General features: G+C 36.8%; 1 protein-coding gene across 6 annotated transcripts in view; it reads right to left on the bottom strand.

The window, feature by feature from the left end:
* EPS15 (epidermal growth factor receptor pathway substrate 15) overlaps positions 1 to 24,930 on the bottom strand; it is a 131,831-nt gene that overhangs the window by 19,640 nt on the left and 87,261 nt on the right. For all 6 annotated transcript variants that reach the window (XM_070509950.1, XM_070509947.1, XM_070509951.1 and 3 more), the window contains exons 14-21: positions 18,443 to 18,604; positions 17,841 to 18,038; positions 12,140 to 12,343; positions 11,126 to 11,242; positions 10,806 to 10,896; positions 7,692 to 7,727; positions 5,935 to 6,071; positions 1,691 to 1,760 (exon numbers count right to left, since the gene is read on the bottom strand). In XM_070509950.1, coding sequence (XP_070366051.1) covers positions 1,691 to 1,760; positions 5,935 to 6,071; positions 7,692 to 7,727; positions 10,806 to 10,896; positions 11,126 to 11,242; positions 12,140 to 12,343; positions 17,841 to 18,038; positions 18,443 to 18,604 — 1,015 coding nt within the window. The remainder of the gene's footprint in view (positions 1 to 1,690; positions 1,761 to 5,934; positions 6,072 to 7,691; positions 7,728 to 10,805; positions 10,897 to 11,125; positions 11,243 to 12,139; positions 12,344 to 17,840; positions 18,039 to 18,442; positions 18,605 to 24,930) is intronic.

Raw genomic sequence — 24,930 nt, 5'->3', positions numbered from 1 at the left:
ATTTTTCCTTTTTTTTCCCAATGCCCCCAGTACATAGTTGTATGTATTTTAGTTGTGGTATGTGGGATGCCGCCTCAGCACAGCCTGATGAGCGGTGCCATGTCTGCGCCCAGGATCCAAACCGGTGAAACCCTGGGCCGCTGAAGTGGAGCGCGCGAACTGAACCACTCGGCCATGGGGCCGGCCCCTGGTTTTTTTCTTGAACATGCCTACATGTCCTGCCTCCATTCCTTGCTCATGCTACTCTGTTTGCTTTACATATTCTCTTTCCATATCTACTTATTAAAAATCCTAGCCCATTCTTTCAAGGCATACCACAAAAGCAACCTTCTGCTTTGAAGTCATTCATGATTTATCCCAAATAAAGGTGACCTCCCTTTCCTTTAAATTTTTGCAACTTTACTGAATTCTCAAAGCACTTATCATTCCTTAGTGTAGGCAATCAAGAGTTCATCATAAATGTATTAACTTTTCATTTTATTCTCTTAGGTTATCCCTTCTAATCATACAATATCTCCGGCAATATATTATTTTATCAGTTCAAGCATGAGAGTCTAAAACAGCAAATGTATTTTAAAAAGATATAATTTAACTACTATTACTAGAATAAGCCTTTTAGAAATCTTATTTGCTACCATTCTAAATGTTGGTTTAAATCAATACCCAGGACTACATTAAATCTTTTCTATAAATCTGCTTTTTACATTCCTTCTTGCTATTCATTTGGGAAGCTAATTTTCAACCTGAAAACAAATCACACACACTGCTAAATCTCATCTTGTTACAATTTGTACAAGAAATCCAAATTGTGAAGGCACTTCTACTAATTGTTGTTTTTGCTCATAATCCTCAATTTGCCACAATCAGCAAATTTATGTACTGAATAACTCACCCCTATTTTCATGTGGAAAAATAAAGCATCTTATTTTCAGCATGATATTTACATGTTTTGAGACCACTTTCCTCTAACTCCCTGCTCTCCTACACAATAGCTGGCCTGTTTGCTTAATTTTTAAATGAACAGAGAGAAACAAGCAGAATTACTTAGTCGAAAAAGCTTTAGAGTCTGTCAGACTTCGGTTTGAATCTTGGCTTCACCTGATTAAAATCTAGTAAGCTGTATAATCTTGATCAAATGACTTAATGTTCTGGTCCTCAGTTTCCTGATCTTTAAAATGGGAATATTACTTAAAAGGATATTGAAACAATAAATGGAAAATGAGACACCATAAATAAGGCAGGAAGACTGGATGCTGGAATAACATTTAGCTTTTCTCTGCATTATTAAGAAAACGTAGCCACTATTTGTAAAGCTATTATCATTACCTACTGGAAGCCACTAATTTTTAACTTAGGCCAAGATCCTTAAGAGCCAATGTTGACTTTGAAATTGCTAAGCAACACTGCCTTTTATAAAGCAAAAAAACTTTTATTGGCTTTACCGATATTGGCTACAGTAAATGCTAGTAAGATATTTAACATCAACAATAAACGAGATAATGAATGATAAGTAGAAAGTGATACACAAACATTTATCATTATTGTTACTAGTAGATTAAATTGGATATAACTGTGTGATAATTTTAAAGCTATAAGTAAGTAAATGGGACAAATATATTTGGAGAGCAAAAAAGCTTTAAAAAAAGGGTAATGTTTACTGTCCAAAGAAACTGATAAATTATTTCCTTACCTGAATCACTAGCTGCAACAACAACTGTTCCACCAGGAGCAAAAGGATCATTGTGCTTCAATGTTTCTACCTAAACAAATTACACAGAACCATGATTGAGAGAGGCAATTTATAGCTGAAGCCTCACTGCCACACCAAAGAAAATATTTATAAACTCTAAATTAATTAAGGAATACAAGGCATCAGGAACAAATGTTCCCCACTACTGATTTGCAATCTTATTAAATCAAAATGATATATATCATTTTCCAATCCTCTTTTTGTGAAATATAACATCCATTCAGGAAAGAGTATGAAACATATGTACAATTTAATAAATAAGTATCAAGTGAATATCCATGTAATCATCTCCCAGGAAACTGCCAACACCTCAGAAGTCTTCATGTGCCTCTCCCCAGTCACAACTCATCTCTCCTCTGTACAGATAGTTACTATCCTGACTTTGGTGGTATTCATTTCTTCATAATTTTGCTACCTGTATAGATACACACTATTTTAACTTTTTATTTTGAAATATTTTAGATTTCTAAAACAGTTGCAAAGATTATACAGAAAGTTCCCATATACCCTTCACCCAGCTTCCTCTAATGTTAATATCTCATATAATCATGGTACATCTATTGAAACTAAGGAATTAATGCTGGTACAAAACTATAAACTACAGACTTTATTTGAATTTCAACAGCTTTTCCATTAATCTCCTTTCCCTATTCCAGGATGGCATGTTGCATTTAGGAAGCATACTATTCTAACTCTTAAATATCCTAGTACTTACACAAGAAAATGCTAGATTTCCATTTTCTAATTGTTACCTAAAAATAATTCTAGTATTCTGCCTCCTGAAGGAAACACACAGGCCTGAGAGACAGAGAGTGAGCGAGGGTAAGCATGCAAGTGTGCTTCCTGCTAAAAAGATCCCGCCACTTTCAATAACAAGCCATGTAAAAATCTGGACCGAGTGGCAAGGGTGAGTGGCTACAAAGAGTGAGGACTTTACCACACACCAGAGATTCCTGCTACTGAATTGTCTTCCTACTTTACTTTAGTTTTTAATCAGAGTCAAACAAATTGTAATTTAGGAAGATGACTGAACTTTCTCTTTCTGGCATAAGGCTCTTTTTAAGAGGCCAGCCAAAAGTCTCGGCAGACAGTTGGGTGTGAAAAGAGTTTGGAATATTTATCTCCTACTCTGACTCATGGCTATCAATGTCCCTGGTATTACAAGCTTTATTTGTAATCATGAAGAAAGTGGATATTACAATGTCAAAGGATACTGCAGAGCTCAATTTATAAATTTCTAATTAAAACAAATGTATTTGAAAAGAGAAAAGTAATGCTAACCAGGATTTCTAGTATATTCTCTCTTTATAGAAGAGGATCCATTAAAACTACCAGCAGAAAGAAGTAATTAATACTAATGAAGTTTTTAGAACTGAAAATGATAGTATTTAACTAATGCCAATGTATTATTCTAAAACTAGCACTCTATCTTATACTCTTGATTACATCAGCTGAATGAATAAACAGCAATCGAAGAAAAAAAATTAAGCTGGTCTGTATAGCAAAGTAACTTTTCATAGTTCCTAACAGTCAAAATACCAGTGTGAGAGACAGCCACTGACATGATAACTTAAGTCACCAAGTATTACTGCTTCTTTTCAACTTTAAAAGAAGGAAAAACTACCAGGCCTGTTTTTTGTTGTTTGTTTGTTTGTTTTAAGATTGGCACCTGGGCTAACAACTGTTGCCAATCTTTTTTTTAATTTTTTTCCTGCTTTATCTCCCCAAACCCTCCCTGTACACAGTTGTATATCTTAGCTGCAGGTCTTTCTAGTTGTGGGATGTGGGACGCCACCTCAACGTGGCCTGACGAGTGGTGCCATGTCCGTGCCCAGGATCCAACCCTTGGCCGCCGCAGCGGAACGCGCGAACTTAACCACTCGGCCATGGAGCCGGCCCCCAGGCCTGGCTTTTAATGATAGCTTGCAGATTTTATTTGCCATTACAGCAAGAAAGAGAAAAAGCTTGCCTACGTGCATGTCAGGTTTAATTACTATTCCTTCATCACACACAGTGGTTACTCTAAAAACAGGCCACTGGGATAGGAAGGGGAACAGGGTAAAACTGTGCAGCTCACAAAGGAGTAAGTGGCACAAAACTCTCTTCAGTTTGATAATTAGGCAATTTAGTACACAAAAACAATTTTCATAACTAAAATTCAGATGGTATGATTTTACAGAGTTGTGTTTCAAAATCCTCCTACAAGGTCACCTAATTTATCACTGAAATTCTCTCTCTCCTACATCAGCTCTCCACTCCCTGCTTTGATGGAATGACAGCACCCACACAATGCGGACAGTAGGAAATGACAGTTGTTTGTTTTGATTTGGTTTGGTTTTTTAAATTATGTCCCTCTGAGAGAAGAGACCAGCCTTGAGGGAATAGGAAAGACTTTTGGGCAGAGATTAATGTCTGGAGGCACAATCAGAGGCCTGTTTGAAAAGAAAGATGATCATAAAAAACAGAGGCTTTGCAGCCAGGAGGAATGACATTTCAATCTCTAGACTAGAGTGGTGAAGACTTCAGATTTTGGTCAGATAGACCAGAGTTTGAATCCAGTTCTACCACTTCTTAACTTACTACCACTTAACCGAAATCTCATCTACTTTATCTCAAAATGAGGATAACAACATGAACCTCACAGAATTACTGTGAAGACTAAATGAGGGAACACATGAAAAGAGCTTAGCACCATGCCTGGCACAGAGAACAGATTAGATAAATGTAGCTATTATTATATTGTGAATTTGGTTTTATTTTTTTGATGAGGAAGATTGGCCCTGAGCTAGCAGCCCTGCCAATCTTCATCCACTTTGTATGTGAAACACTGCCACAGCATGGCTTGTTTTCTTTTTAATGGAGAAATTTAGAGCTGTCAGCAACGGCGACGTTGCTTTCAAAAACTGGGGAGAAAAGAGAAAAAGCAAGCAGAAAGGATGGCAGAAAAACTTCACCAGGGGAGAGGAACAGGAGAAACTTGTTTATTTTTATATTAGGAAGAGTTGCTTTGGCTTTCTTGTTCTTTAAATGATAAGAGTAGAGAATGAGAGGAAAAGAATTCAGGTTGCAGCGAATTTTAGAAGAATTTGGCACATGGGTCTACACTAAAAACTAACTGTTATAGGAAAACACAGTATCCAGTAGCCTGTGGAAACCACAAATATTCAGTTACAGAGGCATTTGCTCAGTTTTACATCAATGGAAAATACCGGTTGTTGGCCAAGAAGCTCTTTACCGAATACAGTAAGGAAGCAATTCAAGAATATCAAAATCTATTATCTTTTAAAGAATCGATTACTCTTTTAAGGAAATATTCTTTTGTTTAAGAAGTTTATTGGAAGAACACAGGGTAGCCCACAGACTGGGAGTGGGAAGAAGCATCAGGCTCAGAAAGGAGAGTCCCAGGCATAATCGAACAGACAAGGCAGGATGGGGCCACCTGGCAAAAAGCAGATCCATGGTATTTTTTCTCGTCTTTTTTTTTTTTTTTTTTTAAAGATTGGCACCTGAGCTAACATCTGTTGTCAACCTTCTTTTTTCTTCTTCTTCTTCTCCCCAAAGCCCCCCAGGACATAGTTGTATATTCTGGCTGTAGGCCCTTCTGGTTGTGCTATGTGAGATGCCACCTCAGCATGGCATACCTACTACCTCACAAGGCTGATGTGAAGATTAGAAAGAATGAATGTAAAACACACACAGAAGTACCTGGATCATAGTATCTAATAGTGATTGCTGTAGTATGTATGTTAGCAAGAGAGTGTGACATTTAGTGGGAATTTGTACTTTTTTTACAAGATTAACATTCCAGATGTGTCTATAAAATAAATGATTTTATTTTTCTAAAACATCAATGCTGTTCCTTTTAAATTTATTTTCATTATTTCAATAAGGCATACGAAACATTTCTGAAAAGCTTTACTTAAGATTCATTTATGGATTTCCAATAATTTATTTTAAATCTCACCAATGAGATATTTGGTCTTCTGAAGGATGAACTGGATTTTTGGATAAGTTATTCTAGTCAACTGTGAAATATCAGTCTGAATCAAAATCTAGATGGGCTACAGGAGGCCGAAATTTCTATATGGCCCATTAGAAGTAATCTAAAAGAGGATTCTTCCATCACTGTTTACTTCAAGAAACTCAGTTAGGACACTTGTTATCCATTTAACCCTCCCACTTACCGATGTATTACTGCTATCGCTGGTTGCACAGAAAGGGTCAGTACTTGAAGTGGCAAAAGGATCAGTAGAAGACTGCTTGAAGAAACAGTCAGATGCAAATGGATCTGAACCTTTGAAAGGATCACCTCCAAATGGATCTAAGAAGATACAGCACAAACATAAGAGACTATTAACTATTACACTAAATTTCCTGTCACCTGAAGGCATAACTGCCTCAATTAAAAGACATCTTGAACTCCTGCAGAATCTAAGGTGCTTTTATTATGACTATTAATCATAAAAAAAGTAGAGACAGTTGCACCTAGTTACATAGGTCTTTTTGTTCTTGTTGAGGAAGATGCACCCTGAGCTAACATCCGCTGCCAATTTTCCTCTTTTTTTTTTTTTTGTATGTGAGCTGCTGCCAGAGCAAGGCCACTGACGGGCAGGTGGTTTAGGTCTATGCCTAGGAACTGACCCCAGGCCAACAAATCAGAGCAAACCAAACTTAACCACTACGCCACTGGGGCTGGCCTCTTTTTTTTTCTTTTTGTATGTGAGCCACTGTCACAGCATGGCCACTGACAGACGAGTCGCGTAGATCCACACCTGGGATCCAAACCTGGGGCGCTGAAGCGGAGCACATCCAACTTAACCACTAAGCCACCGTGGCTGGCCCTAAATGGTTTTAATGAACATTCTTTCCTACTTGGTCATCGTTAACCCAAAGCAAATCAATAATTCCAACACTTACTACTCAAATGTTACCTGTGTGCTAGGTTTAATAATTCCTCTAAGCTGGTAATTCTAATTTTGGGTGGGGATCACAGATTCCTTTGTGGCTTTGATAAAAGATACAGAGTCTTTCACCTAATAAACTTATTTTTTTTAATTAGCATATAATTTCAAGGGGTCCCATTTTAATTTAAAAAAATTCTTTTCTTCTCCCCAAATCCCGCAGTACATAGTTATATATTTTAGTTGTGGGTCCTTCTAGTTGTGGCATGTGGGACGCCGCCTCAGTGTGGTCTGACGAGCAGTGCCATGTCTGCACCCAGGATCCAAACCAGCAAAACTCCAGGCCGCCAAAGTGGAGCACGCAAACTTAACCACTCGGCCATGGGGCCAGCGCCATGGGGTCCCATTTTAAAACCCTTATTCCATGCTAACACAACTAAGGAAACAACAACAAAAAGTTCTAATTGCATTTCTCTCCCTGAGCTGAAGGGAAATGGTCAATAGTTTGGAACAGGTTTGGGAAGCATAACTAAATGGTACACAAGATTTGCTTTATTCTAACACAAAAATTCCAGAGAAAGAGTATCTTAAAAAGTCTGACATTTAGTAATTCTTTAAGATGTTTCCTTTTCCCTCATTCATATGAATAGGCTGTAAGCTTAGGAAAACAGAAGTTCTAAACCCTGAAGTAGTGTAGATCGTTATACTCATTTAATCCTTGGCTAACAAGGAGAAACCAGTCTAAATATTATTAAAAGCATCAAAGTATAAACACTAACGTCGTTTTTAAAACAGTAAAACTGACAGTTTACAAAGCAAATTTACAAGAATCTACCACTTTCTGAAAATACCACACAGAACATCAAGTGGGGCCTTAGATCAGTTTCAAAACTGAATAAAAAGGTAGTCCATTTCCTGTAATTACCCAACTGTGATCTCTCATTCCTAAATACAACAAAAGTTTATAATTAAGCAGAACCAGACTAAAACTACGTGGACCTCAATAATATAGTGACCAATTTTTCCAAAAGTATACTAACCAATTTTCCCAAAAGGATCATCTTTGAAAGGATCACCTGTGATAAAATAAATAAGCAGAAATCAAAATAACAATATTCACTGCTGTGACACCATTACTGAAAGGGTAACTTTAAAACAAAAGCAAAGTTTCTCAGAGCAAAGTTTCACTAACTCTATCAAAGCATATGAAACAATGAATGTCATCTACCTCCAGGAAATACTTAAATAATAAAGAATAAAGACAGAACATCAACACACCTCATAAAAGAGGCAACATTTTAATTTGAGTCAAAATTTAATTATACTTACCCTTTGATCACAATCTGAGGTTCCAGATGGAAGGGAAAAGACAAGCACAAGAGCAAGAATTTTACTAACAAAAATCTCTACCCTTCACAAGAGTAATGGATGGGTATTACCATCACCACTTCAGAAACGAAAGATGCTGAGACTCACTGAAGTAAAAAAAAACTCTTACAGAATTGAAGAGTCTGAAACAAACCCTTCCATTTATGGTCATTTGATTTTTGACGAGAGTGCTAAGAAAATTCAAAAGGGAAAGAACAGTCTTTTCAACAAATGGTGCTGGGAAAACTGGATATCTATATGCAAAAGAATAAAAATAAAGTTGGACCCCTATCTCACACCATATACCAAAAGTAACTCAAAATGGATCAAAGATCTAAATGTAACAGCTAAAACTACTAAACTCAGAAGAAACCATAACAGCAAATCTTCACGACTTTGGATTTTAGATGTGACATCAAAAGCGCAGTGACAAAAGAAAAAATAGATAAACTGGACTTCATCAAAATTAAAACAACACAAAATACAAGAAAATATTTGCAAATCATATATTTGATAGGGGTCTTGTATTCAGAACATGTAAAAAACTCTTACAAGTCAAAAATAACAAGTCAGACTTCCCAATTAAAAAGTGGGCAAATTATTTGAATAAACATTTCTTCAAAGAATATATGAATGGCCAAAAAGCACATAGAAAGATGCTCAACAACGTTAGTCATTAGAGAAATACCAATCAAACTCACAGTGAGATACTACCTCATACCCACTAGGATGGCTATCACCAAAAGGACAGATGACAAGTGTTGGTGAGGATAAGGAGACTCTGCAACCCACATACACTTCTGGTAGGAATGTAAGTGGTACAAACACTTTGAAAAACAGTCTGGTGTCCCTCAAATGATAAACACAGAGTTACCGTATGAACTGATATATAATCAGGAGAAAGAAAAACATATATCCATGCAAAAACTTGTACATAAATGTTCATAGCAACATTATTCACAACAGCCAAAAAAGTGGAAACAACCCAGATGTCCCTCAACCAATGAGTAAGTAAAATGTGAAATATCCATCCAATGGAATATTATTCATCAATAAAAAGGAATGAAGTACGGAAACATACAACACAAGTGAATCTTGAAAATATTATAGCAAGTGAAAGAAGCCAGCTGTAAAAGATAACATACTGTATAATTCCATAAATAGGCAAATCTACAGAAACAGAAAGTAGATTAATGGTTGCCTAGAGCTACAGGTTAGGAGAACGGGAAGTGACTTCTAATTGGTATGGAGTTGCTTTATGGGGTGATAAAACACATTCTACAATTAGATTTTGGTGATTATACAACTCTGTGATATACATGTGATGTACGTGTACAATTTAATATATCTTTTAATACTTTATATATCTCAATAAAGATTTTTTTAAAAAGAGTTCTAATATCTAGACTCATTTCTGCCATGACTCTAAGCAAGTTATTTTATCTATGTGCCTCAGTTTCCCATCTTTAAAACTGATATAAACTAACTTATCAGTTTCACAAATTGATTTTGTAAATAAAAAAATGCAAAAAGAGCTTTGACACAAGTGGTATTTAACACAGTTTACACTGACATCAGATATTTTAACTTACTAAATTACATTTCTTCAATAAGACCGTAGGCAGCTTAAGGGCAGGGACCAGAGAAATACTCTGACTTTCACTGTTTCAAAACCATGGTATTGGTACTTTTAAGTAAATAATTGCTGGTTGACTTAAGAGGGCCCAATCTCCTCTTCTGGTCCCTAATACCTTTCTTTTGGTCCTTATTCTGAAGAAGAAACATATCCTTAATCAGGGGCTCCTAAGACATAATCAAAGGCTTAGTCCCAGGATTTAGCTGCCTGAAGAGGACAAATACTAGCAACTCCACTCTACTTTTGTTATAACAAGTAGGCTCTCAAAACAGAAGCCTTAATTCTTATACAATTTATATATTAAAAATTCTCTTTTTGCAATGGGCTGGAGACATGAACAGACATTTCTCCAAAGAAGATATACTGATGGCCAATAGGCAGATGAAAAGATGCTCATCATCGCTGATCATCAGGGAAATGCAAATCAAAACTACACTAAGATATCACCTTACACCCGTTAGAATGACAAAAATATCTAAAACTAATAGCAATAAATGTTGGAGAGGTTGCGGAGAAAAAGGAACCCTCATACACTGCTGGTGGGAATGCAAACTGGTGCAGCCACTATGGAAAACAGTATGGAGATTCCTCAAAAAACTAAAAATAGAACTACCATACGATCCAGCCATCCCACTACTGGGTATCTATCCAAAGAGCCTGAAGTCAGCAATCCCAAAAGTCCTGTGCACCCCAATGTTTATTGCAGCACTGTTTACAATAGCCAAGACGTGGAAGCAACCTAAGTGCCCATCAACAGACGAATGGATAAAGAAGATGTGGTACATATATACAATGGAATACTACTCAGCTGCAAAACAGAACAAAATCATTCCATTTGCAATAACATGGATGGACCTTGAGAGAATTATGTTGAGTGAAATAAGCCAGCAAGAGAAAGATAATCTGTGTATGACTCCACTCATATGAGGAATTTAAAACTATGGACTAAGAACAGTTTAGTGGATACCAGGGGAAAGGTGGGGTGGGGGGTGGGCACAAAGGGTGAAGTGGTGCACCTACAACATGACAGATAAACATTAATGTACAATTGAAATTTCACAAGACTGTAACCTATCAATAACTCAATAAAAAAAAATGAAAAAAAAATTCTCTTTTTGCAAATATATGATATAAAAATAAGAGTACTTACTGCCAACAAAAGGATCAGATTGGAAAAAATCCAAGTTTGTATCTGCAACGGTATCTGTCAGTGAACTTGATTCTACATTAAATGGATCTTCCTAAAAATAATTTTAAATTAAAAAATATTGTTTTAGGAAACAAAGTTTCAAAACGTAACATTTTAAAATAAAATAACAAGCTTTGAAAAATCAAATGATAGTATTATAACAAATATTTCTGTAGTCATAAAGTCCACATAACACATTTTTCTCTTTCCTTAGCTTGAAATAGAATAACCCATCTAGGGAAACCAGTGATAGGAACATTGACATACAAAATTATTTTTACCTCTTTCGAATGTCTGTCACTGTTAAATTCAGGACAAACTTTTTCATTAACAGCTGCAGTCACCACTTCATTTTCATCAGTCACACCAGAAGGTGGTATTTCAGGACTACTTCTTGCCTACAAAATATTAACGCTACATGGACTAACATTGTATTTTCTACCTGGCAGAGAAAACTGACAAAGGATAACCAAAAATTACTAAAAAATAAAAAAAGACAAGCAGAACATAAGAGTTCTAAAATTTTTCTTAGAAAAATGCTATCACCCAGCATTGAGGTCACTGAGGCTGGAAAATCCAGGTCATCTTTAACCACTTCCCTTTGGTCATTCCCTCAGTTAGCCTCCAAGTCATGCTGAGCCTACCTCCTACCTCTGTCTCAAATCCTTCCCTTCTTCTCCATCCCCACTGTCACTGTCATCTATTTACAGTATCATTTCTGGTCCAGATTACTGTAGTAACCTTCCAATTGCCTCCCTGCCTGCAATATGTGCCCTTCCAATCTAGCCTCCTTACGGAAGCCAAAGTAATAGATCTAAAATGTGAATGTGATCATGACTCTTCCAGTTAAAAATCCTTCCATGGCTTCCCATTACTTTCTGGATTTAGCCCTGTAGGTAATAAAGGCTTAAGAAGTGGCAGAGGAAATCCTCATTTCCTATCACCCTGTGTCTTTGAAGGATAACCTAGCAATTTGCCTTTTGTGCTTAAAAGAATATTGTATAATGTATCAAGACTGCACTGCCTAAATAAAATCATGTCTTTTAATTTTATATCTTTGATATCCCTGAAACTTGTATTCTTCTCATCATCCCGCCTGTTACCACTTAAGCTTAGGCTAAAACAACTCTCACAGAGACCATTCCAATAGTCTCTTAACATGTCTCTATGTGTCTAGTTCCACTCTCTAATCCATTTTCTAAAAGGTAAATGTAATCCTGCCACTTCTTGCTTAAAATTCTTCAATGGCTGCTCATTGCAGTTGATTATGAAGGTTATGGCACTATTCGACTCACTGGAGACTCCTGGTGGATGGGCTCAGACTCTAGGTTGGTGTGGCCTTCACTGTGCTCATTAAGGTTGGCTGTTTCACTGCTGCTGGTGCTGAGGCTGCAATAATCTGTAGCGCCATTTACAAGAATACTGTGTGGGCTACTGCACCAATTTAATTGATTATTATGGTTTTCCAGTTCTTTCATTTCCATCAGTTTCATTTGCATCTGTCAACACAAAGCAGACATACAAAACAGGATTTATTACTAGAAAGACATGCAACATAAAAATGGCTATACCGTTAGACTTGATCGTGGATAAATTTGCTTCCATTAAGGAGGAATCCTCTGGGAACGCAGCATGACTCACAGAAAAGATTTCAGTAATCCATCCCAGTATACATGGATTTGCTTTTGTACATCTTTTGAAAGCTCCAAGAATTTTAATTCAATTATCTGTATACTGGCAGTCCCTTAGGGTATAATTAGAAAAAGGGTCAGGGTATTGGGGAAAAAACAGCAAAGTGACAAAGCAAGAGAAGATTTTGTGATGAAGCTTTAGGAAAGATAAAGGAAGTTGAGGAGTAAAGAGAAGGTAAAATGAGCTAGTGACCTATGCTCTGGCATTATTTATTAATGGACTAGAGCCCTAGGAAGTGTCCTCTAAATCTAAGCTATACCAAACGTTAAATAAAGAACAAAGTTTTTGTTTGTTTGGTTTTTTTTTTTTTTTAGATTTTATTTTTTTCCTTTTTCTCCCCAAAGCCCCCCGGTACATAGTTGTACATTCTTAGTTGTGGGTCCTTCTAGTTGTGGCATGTGGGGTGCCACCCCAGCGTGGTTTGACAAGCGGTGCCATGTCCGCACCCAGGATTTGAACTGATGAAACAGTGGGCCACCTGCAGCGGAGCACACAAACTTAACCACTCGGCCACGGGGCCAGCCAGAACACTCAAAGTTTTTTTGATCCCAATATCCAAGTGGCTTTATACTCTTGGGACAATAGTGGGACACAGAAGGCAGGATTCAATAAACTGTAATATATATAAAAAGAAAAATGTTGGGAATCAGATGGAGAAAAAAATGCTTATTTATATCAACAGCTATAATAAAGAAAAACAAATTTACAAATATCTCAAAGAAACTGAAGAGAAGGCAGAATGATAAAATGTTTCCAGTGAAAAAGAATAATAAATGGAATTTTACTGAATAGTTCTCATTTTTCATAAAATACATATTTTTAATTACATTGGAATTCCCTTTTATTAGCATGCTGTGTTTTTTGTTTTTAGCAAACATAAAAATTACCTATTGACATTTCATAAATCAAGGCTCTGTTTCCCTAATCTTATTTTCCCCACAAGGTTTTTAAGTTGCTTAATTTGGAATCTGTAATTTATCATAGGTCTTTTTAGGGTTATAACCTGGGGAAATGACACTATACTGGATTGAGAGAGAGAGATGTAAATGTAGCTCTGTCATCTTCTAGTTAGGTAATCTTAGTCAAAGTAACCTCTCCTAGCCTCCATTTCTTAATCCATAAAGCGAATAAGAACTATCTCCACAGATTATTGTTATGTGAAACAAAAAGAACAGTGTAAAATGGAAAAAGTCAATGCATGGAAATGGTGGATAATGCACGTAAAAGTGCTTCCCTAGCACACTGCATTTTTCACTATTATAACAATTAAGTTTTCCTCTGTTCCTTTTCCACTAATTCACTCCGTTTTTAAAAAGTTAAAGACCTTGAGCTCTTTCAGGGTAGGGACCACAGCTTTTGTTATCAACTTTGTTATTTCCAACATCCAGCACAATGCTGTACCCTATAAGTCCTCAATATATGTTCACTGAATGAACACAAGTATTGTGCTTATAAATTTAAACAGTGGGTATCAGTAAGCATATATATCTACCAAACTGCAGTGTATTTAGAATTCAAACTAACAATCCAAAAATACTACACATTTGTAACACAGAGCATATGCCTTATATATTCTTAGAGCTATAGAGCTGTGGCTTGAAAACATTTTTTTTTACTATAATCTATAGAAAAGAAACAGATTTTACATCCTAACCCAGTAAATATATATAATGTATATATTTGGATGTGTCTCTGTATGTGTGTGTGTATACATCAACACACACACATAATAAAGACACACACATGCATATATATAATTATACACACACATACATGCACAGTGGTGAAACAAGTTTCATGAAGTAATATTTATCCTTACTGTATATAATGCACTCTGATGTTTCCTATTTTCTCTTATTTCATTAAAATTTTTTTATCATGACCGTTAAATCAATTTCAGTATCTGTACAATCCTGCAATCTAAATTTTAAAAGCTTAACACTAAAATAATACCCATCATAGAGGTGAAGCAGTAAGTAGAAATACTTGCCTATCAAATAGTTCTATTTAGGACAGTTTGTCCCTTAAAGTTGTTTCTGAGATAATCAACAGAATCTTGAACAAAACTAGGGTTTCTTGTGTCTGGCTCTCTCACACACCTGTCACTAAGCCTGTGTTCTTCCTTAGTCTCTGTGTAAACTTAAGAGGATACAGAAAAATAAACCAAGCAACTAACACAAGCTCTTTGCAAATTGTGCAAGAGAAGTGCAATAACTATTAGAATGCCATGAATACTTGAATAAAAGTAGTATACATTGTATAAACATAGTGTCAGAGGTTCTTTGCTTTTTTCCTTGCTGCAAATACATGATAAAAAGTAAAGATGAAGATTCAGAAAGTCAGAAAAATTTTCTTTAGTTATTCCTTTTTGCAGAAAAGCTATAATTTAGAGCTTTAAAGAGCAATAAAAGTCTCTGTTTAATTTACAATTGGACTTTCATGTTTATAGACCCATGGGAATATACTGCCCTCTGTGGGAAAGACACATAAGTCACTGAGTCAAATATAAGAAATCGGTACGTTTATTCTCAAGGTTTGGAGATAAGACACAAGGATACCAAACATACTTGGTAGTATAGTTTGCTGAGGCTATTTTCCTAGCTCTCAAACACTGTTTTAATTTCTCTGTGATAATTTATAATACCCAGAGTCCTTTCTACTTTCTCATTTATACTCCTTCCTTTGAAAGAAGTCCCCTTTCAAAAAAAGTCAAAGAAAAGAAAAGGAAAAGACAAGCCAGAGATTGGGAGAAATTATTTGCAAATCAAATATCTGATAAAGGACTTACACCCAGAATATATTTTTTAAAAACTCTTGTAATTTAATAATAATAAGACAACCCAATTTTTAAAAATGGGCAAAAGACAGACATTTCATACAAGAGGATACACATGGCTAACAAGCACATGAAAAGATGTTCAACATCACTAGTCATTAGAGAAATGCACATCAAAAATGCTATGAGATACCACTTTACACCTATTAGAATGACTATAAGTGAAAAGACAAACAAGAAAAGTGCTGGTAAGAATGACGAGAGACTGGAACCCTCTTATATTGCTAGAGGGAATGTAAAATGGTCCAGCCACTTTGGAAAACAGTTTGGAATTTAAAATTCAAAAAAGTTAAATATAACCAAGAGAAATGAAAACATAAATCCACATAAAGAATTGTATGTAAATGTTCATAGTGGTATTCATAATAACCAACAAGTAGAAAGAATCCAAATCCCCATTAACTGGTGAATGAATAAACAGAATACTTTATAAACATAGAATGTAACATAATGTTAATATATGCTACAAAATGGATGAGCCTCAAAATATTGCCTTAAGTGAAAGAAACCACATTAGAAAGACTACATAGTGTCTGAGTTCATCTACATGAAGTGCTCAGCAAAGGCAAGCTTATAGAAACAGACAGCATATTAGTAGTTACCTAGGGGTAGGAGTGGGGACTGACTACTAATGGGCACAATGGATCTTTTGGGAGTCTTAGAAATGTTCTAAAACTGAATTGTGATGTTTGAACAACTCTAAATTTACTGAAAATCACTGAACTGTACCCTTAAAACCTGTGAATTTTATGGTATGTAAATTATACCTCAAAAAATACAGTTTTCTTAAAAATTCAAAGAAGAAAACTATGTTAAAGAATATCCATTCATCTGGTAGCATTCCCACTAGGATAACCTTCTTTTGGGTTATGTGTTTATTGAGTAGCTCTACACCTGCACAAGAACCTGCGCTAAATGATAGAGATAAAAAAAATGTTGAAGTTCCTAGACCAAAAAGCTCAGTTGGCTGGGGGAGGTAGACACATAAACAAATGTACAAGGAAAAACGTTACTGTTGCTAGAACAGAAGTATAGAGTCCAATAAAGGCTGCATTCAAAAAATGCCATACAGAAATAAGAAGTTAAGCTACGTCTTGCAAGATGAGTGAGTAGGTATTCATCTGCTACACAAGAGGGAGGAAGGAAGCATATCGAGGGGAAGGACTTCATTATATAATATAATTAACTGAGAACACTGGACTAGGTTTGAGAAGAACTGGATTCTAGGCTGTGGCTCTTTTAAAGGGTACATAATGGGGCCAGCCCAGTGGCACAGTGGTTAAGTTCACACGTTCTACTTCCGTGGCCCAGGGTTCACCAGGTCGGATCCCGCGTGCAGACCTACACACTACTTGTCAAGCCATGCTGTGGTAGGCATCCCACATATAAAGTAGAGGAAGATGGGTGCAGATGTTAACTCAGGGCCAGTCTTCCTCAGCAAAAAGAGGAAGATTGGCAGTAGACGTTAGCTCAGGGCAAATCTTCCTCAAAAAAATTAATTAAAAAAAAAAAGGGTATGTAACCATAGGCAAGTTACTTAACCTTCCTTTGCTTCAGTCTATTCAAATTCAAAATGAAAGGAATGGACTACATGATCTCTTTGCTTCTATCTAACCATCATTCTACAAAATATTATTCTCCATTTAGGGAAGCCTAGAAATAACAAAGCAAAGAATCTATCCTCTGGACCCACCACAATACTGCACATTTATCTGTATAAAGAACAATTTCCTAATTAAAAAAAATAAAGTTTTTCATGAGCAAAATTACTTTTAGGATTAGAACACAAAAAGGAAGACATCACATTATTATTTATAAAAATAAGCATTACTTACTGAGCATTTATATACCAAACTATGCTAAAATGTCTCACAGGTTTTGCCTCATTTAATCCCTGCAGCAGCACTAGGAGGTAGGGTGCTGTTCACGCTCCACTTTCAAAGATGAGGAATCTGATACTAAGATAATTCAGGCAGTAAGTGGCAGAGCCAGCACTTAAACCTAAACCATCTAACTATAAACCCCACACTTTTTTTTTTCCTTCTGCTTTTTCTCCCCAAATCCCCCCAGTACATAGTTGTATAATTTAGTTGTGAGTCCTTCTAGTTGTGGCATGTGGGACACCGCCTCAGCATGGCCTAACGAGTGGTGTCATGCCCGCGCCCAGGATCTGAACTAGTGAAACCCTGGGTGGCAGAAGCGGAGTGCGTGAACTTAACCACTCGGCCACGGGGCCGGCCCCAAGCCTACACTCTTAACCATGACTCCAATGATAATCATCAGATGTACAAGTGTATGACAGTTTTAACTCACGACAGGTGACAAGAAACCTATTTGTATAAAATGACTGAAAAAATGAATAATAAACTAGGCAGAGGGAGAAGAAGGAAAAGTTGAGGAAGTATTATTTACTAAAAGGACACATGAGAGCCCATTTGAGTGTATTTCTTGCTGCCACAAAGACTTACTGAACTGATTTCCTGCTGTGAATCTTGCAGGTGCTGCTGAAGAGGTCCCAGCTGAGCCTTCCCTGACTCCACACTCTCCTCCAGTTCTGCTGTCTCTTGTTGTAGGCGATTCAGCTCTTCCCTAGCTTTGGCCAGCTCTTCTTCATAAGTGGAGATCTGCGATTCTTGACTAGTTAATTCAGCTTTCAGAGATGAGATCTGTAATATGGAGGTAAATTGGAAGAAAGGGGGATTAAAAAAAGAAATGTCATTAACATGTTCCATAATGCAATATTTTTATATTTGTTTAGTTTACTATTTTAGTGTTTTTCGATGCATATTTTTGGTAGAAAAGGGCAATTAGGGGACAGTTAGAGGAGAGTAGAAGGCGTGATATACCGTACTTCCAACTAAAATTTGGAAAAATAGTATATTAAGTGCCCTATTTCCCCTAAAGAGGGCCTGTAATTTCTGGATGAACCATGCTCCATTTCCTTCATGTGCCCAAACTGTTGACCAGACCTGCCACCCAACGACAACAAGCAGCAGAGAATGTTTCCATCTTAAGTCAGGAAAAGCAACTAAGGCACAGACACAGACGGCAATCATCAGCCAGACTTTACCAGCTGGGCCTCCTCAGCACATTTCTTTCTGACTTCCTTGAGTTGCTCCTCCAGCTGGGCTTTCTGCTCATCCAGTCCATCAAGGAGTTCCTGTACTTGCTGTTTCTGCGCCTGTAGTTTTTGCAGATTAGTATTCTCCCTTTGAACTTCATCTTGAAGATCCTGAAATAGAAGAAAATTAACGTATTTATATTCTCTTTGGAGGCAGGGGAAGGTTAACAATTTTTAAAAGTTTATCTTGAGGGAAATAAAGTCTAGTCTTACTAAGTACAGTGTTGGTGGGCTGGAGGACTCGCAGCTTTAAATACAATCTTTACTTGAGGACTTCTTCCCTCCACTCCAGATTTAGAAATCCAATTTGCTTACTCAAATCTCTCCTTCAATGTCTGAGGAGCTTCTCTAACACTCAAAAACAGAACTCCTGGCATTTCCCCCCTACATCTTCCCCCTCTCAGCTTCTCTGGCCAAAAAATACAGATCTTCTTTGACTCTTCTCTTCCTCTCACATCTCATCTCCAATCTGTCAAGCAAATCTTGCTGCTTCTTCCTTCAAAATATATTCAGAATTTGACCACTTTTTTCTTCAACCTTGGTCCAAGTCACTTTTCTCTCTCTCCTAGATTGCTGCCTTCTAATGGGTTTCCCTGCTTCCATCCATGCTACCTTTCAGTTTATTTTCAGCACAGCAGCCACTGTTAAAAACCTATGTCAGAAGATGTCACTCCTCTACGCAAAACTCTGCAGTGACTTCCCATCTCCTTTATTGTAAAAACCAAACTCCTTACAGTGGCCCTAACATGATCCCATCTCCTAACTTCTTCTCCTATTGCTTTCTCTCTTGCTCATTCTATTTCAGCCACACTGGCCTCACTGCTGCTCCTCAAACATGCCAGATACACTCCCTTCTCAGGATCTTTCACTGATTATCCCCTCTTCCTAGAAAGTTCCTTCTCCAGGTATCCAGATAGCTCAACCCCTCAACTCTTTCAAGTCTTTGTTCAATTGTTACCTTCTCATTGAGGCCTTCCTCACCACCACCACCCACCACCTCCCTCCCCTAATTCTCCTTCATATATAGCATATAATTTTATTTTCTAGAACAGCTTTGAGAGAATTCACACACCATAAAAATCCCCCATTTAAACGGTATGCAATTCAATGGTTTTTAGTATATTTAGAAAGTTGTGCAACCATCACCACAACAATTTTAGAACGTTTTCATCACTCCAAAAAGAAACTTCATACCCATAAGCAAGTCACTCCCTATTTCCCTCTTGATCACCTCAGACCTAGGCAACTACCAATCTACTGTCTATCTCTATAGCTTTGTCCATTCTGGATTTTTTTTTGAGGAAGATTAGCCCTGAGCTAACATCTGCTGCAAATCCTCCTCTTTTTTGCTGAGGAAGACTGGCCCTGAGCTAATATCAGTGCCCATCTTCCTCTACTTTATTTGTGGGATGCCTACTACAGCATGGCTTGCCAAGTGGTGCCATGTCTGCAGCTGGGATCCGAACCGGTGAACCCTGGGCCACCGAAGCGGAACGTGTGCACTTAACCACTGTGCCACTGGCCTGGCCCCTGTTCTGGATATTTTACATAAATGGAATCATACAACATGTGGTATTTTGTGACTGGCTTCTTTGTGACTTAGCATGTTTTCAAGGTTTATCTGTGTTGGCATAAAATAATTCTTTTAAACAGCTTTATTGAGGTATAACTTACATACCATAAAATTTGCCCATTCTAAGTATACAATTGAAGATTTAGTAAATCTATATAGTTGTGTAATGATCACCACAATCCAGTTTTAGAACACTTCCATCACCTAAAAAGTTCCCTCATACTCTTTTGCAATCAATCCTCATTCCCATTTCAAGCCCCAGGCAACCAATGACCTGCTTTCTGTTGCTATAGTTTTGCCTTTCGTAGAAATTCCACATAAATGGAATCATATAACACGTATTCTACTGCATGTGGCTTCTTATACCTATTTTTGAGATTCATCTGTGTTGTTGCATGTATAAATAGTTACTTTTTATTGCCGAGTAGTATTCCACTGTATGGATATACATTTGATGGACATTTAGATTGCTCCCAGTTTTCGGCTATTATGAATAACAGAGCATATAATTTTTTTCTTCTTGTTTATAGTCTTTCCTTCCACTAGAATGTAAGCTCCACAAGTCCATGGATATTTGAGTTTTGTTCACTGCTGTATTCCCAGTTCCCAGTATACAAGAGGTACTCCATATAAATATTCAGTGAGCAATGAATGCCATCATAAAGACGTCAGCTCTCTCCTAATTAATCTATATATTTCAATGAAAATCCTAACAAGGTTTTTCAAGGGGCATGACAAGCTGATTCTAAAACATATTTGGAAGAACAATGAGAAAAAACAGCATTATAAAATGTTAATGGACTTACCCTACTAGATATTATAGATTATTGGAAAACTAAAATATTAAGACAGTTTGGTGTTGATGCAAGGATAGACAAAAAGATCAAAGAAACAGAAAAGAGAATTCAGACACAGATGTAGGCATACACAGAAAAAATGATGCGAAGACATGACATTAAAATTAACTGGAGGAAAAGAGAACTAACTATTCAGTAAACAATGCTGGACAAACCCATATGGCAAAAAGGAAAAAAAAAAACTGAAGTAAGTTTCTAAATCATACCAAACTGAAAAATAAATTCCAGCTATATGACAGACCCAAATGTGAAAGACAAAACTCTAAAATGTATAGAAGAAAATACAGATCCCACTGTAAGAAAGAATTTCTTAAAACAAAAAACAACCAACCATTTTGAAAATGCTATATCTATTTATTCATCTAGGTGACAGACCTTATGCTTAATAATAAATGCTACAGAGATTAAAAAAAAATACAATGGGAAATCTCTGTACCTTCTGCTTAATTTTGCTGTGAAGCTAAAACTGCTCTAAAAAAATAAAGTCTATTTTAAAAAGATACAAAGGAGACTGTGGGAGATAGATGAAAGCAGCCACAGCCATTATCATTACTACTATGAAACACAGCAGCCAAGATGGTTTGATTTACTTGTCCTCTGACAATTGGGGTTCCTCATCTGAACCACAGAAAAAGCATTTGAGTGACTATTTTCCCATTCTCCAAAGAATGGTACATTATTATTACCATTGTAGATGCAGAGGAGAGAGGTTAACTCACTATATATAAAGGATTCTGTAGGGAATTAGGACTTAATTCTCTCCAGGAACCACAAGTGAGAAAGATAACTCTAAGTCATGTGTTGACAGGAGGTGGGCAGAGATCTTAAAGAGGGTGAAATAAAACTGCGAACACAAATTCCTAAAAATAACAATATCTTTTCAATAACATACTATTCAAAGACCCCAATAATCATTCATCAGAATAAGAATATAAGAACAATGGAAGAAATACTTATCAGGAGGAGGTCTCTGACTTATTGCACGATTTAGACAAGACAGCAGCATCATCATAATAGTAAACACTTTCAATAGCACTTACAATGCATTAGGTACTGTTTCCGGCTCTTTACATATATTAACTCAATTATAATCCCTACGACAGATCTATGAAGTAGGTCCTATTACTACTCACATTTTATAGATGAGAAAACTGATGTACAGATGTGCCAGTGACTTGTCTAAAGTTATAGTTAACTATAACAAGCGATTGATTCAAACTTGGTTCTCATTCTAGAGTTTGAGTTCTAAAATACTATCCTATATACTGTCTGTAGACAAAATACCTCACATGTGTGTGCCACTATTTTTCAAATACATGTACATGCTTCTGCAATTGAAGAAAACATTGAACAATGCCTTTAATAACTGCTTTTTATCTTGTATTTTCTCAACTGATTAACCTAAAAATACAACTACTATCATGCTGCTTTCTTTACAAAATTTCTGGGGCTGGCCTGGTGGTGTAGCGGTTAAGTTTGTACCTTCCACTTTAGCAGCCCAGCGTTTGCCAGTTCAGATCCTGGGCATGAACCCACACACCACTCATCAAGTCATGCTGTGGAGGCATCCCACAAGGAAGAACTAGAAGGACTTGCAGCTAAGATACACAACTACGTACCGGGGCTTTGGGGAGAAACAAAAAAGAAGAAAGGAGGAAGACTGGCAACAGACGTTAGCTCAGGGCCATTCTCCCTTACCAAAAAGAAAAAACAAACAATAAAGAATTCCTGGGGCCAGCTCTGTGGCCAAGTGGTTAAGTTCATGCACTCTGCTTTGGTGGCCCAGGTTTGCCAGTTTGGATCCTGGGCACGGACCTATGCACTGTTCATCAAGCCAAGCTGTGGCAGCATCCCACACAGAAGAACTAGAATGACCTACAGCTAGGATATACAACTATGTACTAGAGCTTTGGGGAGAAAAAAAGAGGAAGACTGGCAACAGATGTTAACTCAGGGCCAATCTTCCTCACACACACACACATAAAATTCCTTTAAAGAGGCCAACACAATGGATGATCACGAAAGACTCTTCTCATGCTAACATTCCATGAGTCTATGTGATTATCAATTCATAACGGTAAGCTCCACTAGCACTTTATCATTAATTTACCAGCATGCCTAAATTTTTAACCCTGCCTATACTGTTAGCTGATCCACACTCAAAATAGAGATATAGCTTTAGAGATGTACCTAGCACTGGTTCTCAATAAATACATGCTGGTCTTCATTTCCAGCCCGCCTTGTTTCATAATCGGTTTTTCTGCCTTTGTTTCTTCGCATTCCAAATGTCCAACTTCCTTAAAAAATAACTCATTGCAAAGGAAATTTCTTTAATCACTCTGCTCTTTCAAAAATATACGATGGTTCCCTCTTATCTGTGGGATGAAGTAAAACTGGCTACAAGACACATTAAAACTTCCAAACTCTGGGCCCCATGTGACCCTTCCTCTTCTTCCACTATCTTTCTCCCTCACATTCGCCTGTGCCTCAGACCCAATAGACCCTCCTCTTTCTCCAAGACGCAATACATTTCAATGTTCCTGTTCCTTTCCTAAGCCATCTCCTCTGCCTGGAATGCCCTTCTACACCATCGCTACCTGGAAACTCACTATTCTTTCTTCGAGGCCCAGCCACATCTCCTCTGACCCACCTGGAGCTTCCTTTACCCGTGCTCTGGTGGCAGTTTGTACCCAACCTCTATTACCACACTTACCACATTGTATTATAGCTACCCCTAAATAATAAACTGCTGAAGGAAAGAGCCAATGCCTCATCTTTCTTTGAGGTTCTGCAACCTAGAAGAATGCCTAGCATGTTCCAGACGATCAATTAAGAATGATTTGTAACTATCACAAGGATTCTAGTATCTGAGGGAAACTTTGGAAATGTGCCTGAGGCTGACAGAAAAAAAGGACTTTATATTCTTTTAATATAACGTGAAATGCTTCACTCTGCATTTAAACTATAGCCAAATACTACTATTAGCCTCAAACTGACCTATGATAAACACTTTTTGTTAAATTAAAATAATACCTAAATTTCTATCCTGATTCAATACTTTTACAGTCATAGACCAAGACTGATCTGACATTTAAAATTTCCATTATATGGGTCAGCCCTGGTGGCCTAGTAGTTAAGTTCAGTGGGCTCTGCTTCAGCCACCCGGGTTCAGTTCCTGGGGGCAGACCTACACCACTCATCTGTCAGTGTCCATGCCATGGAGGTGGCTCACATACAAGAAGACGAAGATTGGTAGCAGATATTAGCTCAGGCAAATCTTCCTCACCAAAAAAGAAAAGAAAAGAAAAGAAAAGAAAAGAAAATTTCCATCATACAAAAATAACTTTTACTGCATTAGCACGTCACTGTGGCATATACCTTTCTTGTGTTTTCAAGCTTACTTGCTTTTTTACATTATATTAATTGCTATTCTTACCTTTCATGAGGGCAAAACAACAGCTTCATTTTAACATAGTAGCTTGAAAAACCACAGTGGTTTGAAAAATTCTTATAATTCAATTATAAAATATTTTAAAAGAATGCCACCTGCAGATCTAAAGTAATTTTATTAGTTTGGGAATATAATCCATTATAAATACCTTACTTTGTTCATAAAGTTATTATATAGTTTATATATAATGATATGCTGACTAAAAAGCATTTTTTTAAGAATCCTAGGAAACATTTTTTTCTCTTTCAATTAAAAATGTTCAGAGTTGGGAACAGGAAAAATATCTGTTACCTATTCCTATCCTCAAATATTGTAGTCCAATTTCCTACCCTCTCTCAAACCCCAAAGAAAAATGTTGGACCTTCAGATCTCTAATCACATCTAGCCTTTACAATTAGATGTAATTTTGATGTCTCTGTTTTTATTGCAAATCCAATTAAGAAAAATAAAATTTACCTTAAAAAGGTCATATAATATAAGAAAATGTCTAGGACATAATGCTAATTTTTAAAAGCTGAATACAAAGGCATGTAGAGTATGATCAGAAATAAATATA

The sequence above is a fragment of the Equus asinus genome, chromosome 5, assembly GCF_041296235.1.
Source record: "Equus asinus isolate D_3611 breed Donkey chromosome 5, EquAss-T2T_v2, whole genome shotgun sequence".
In the NCBI taxonomy this organism is placed as follows: Eukaryota; Metazoa; Chordata; class Mammalia; order Perissodactyla; family Equidae; genus Equus; species Equus asinus.
This window is presented reverse-complemented; position numbering and strand designations above follow the sequence as displayed.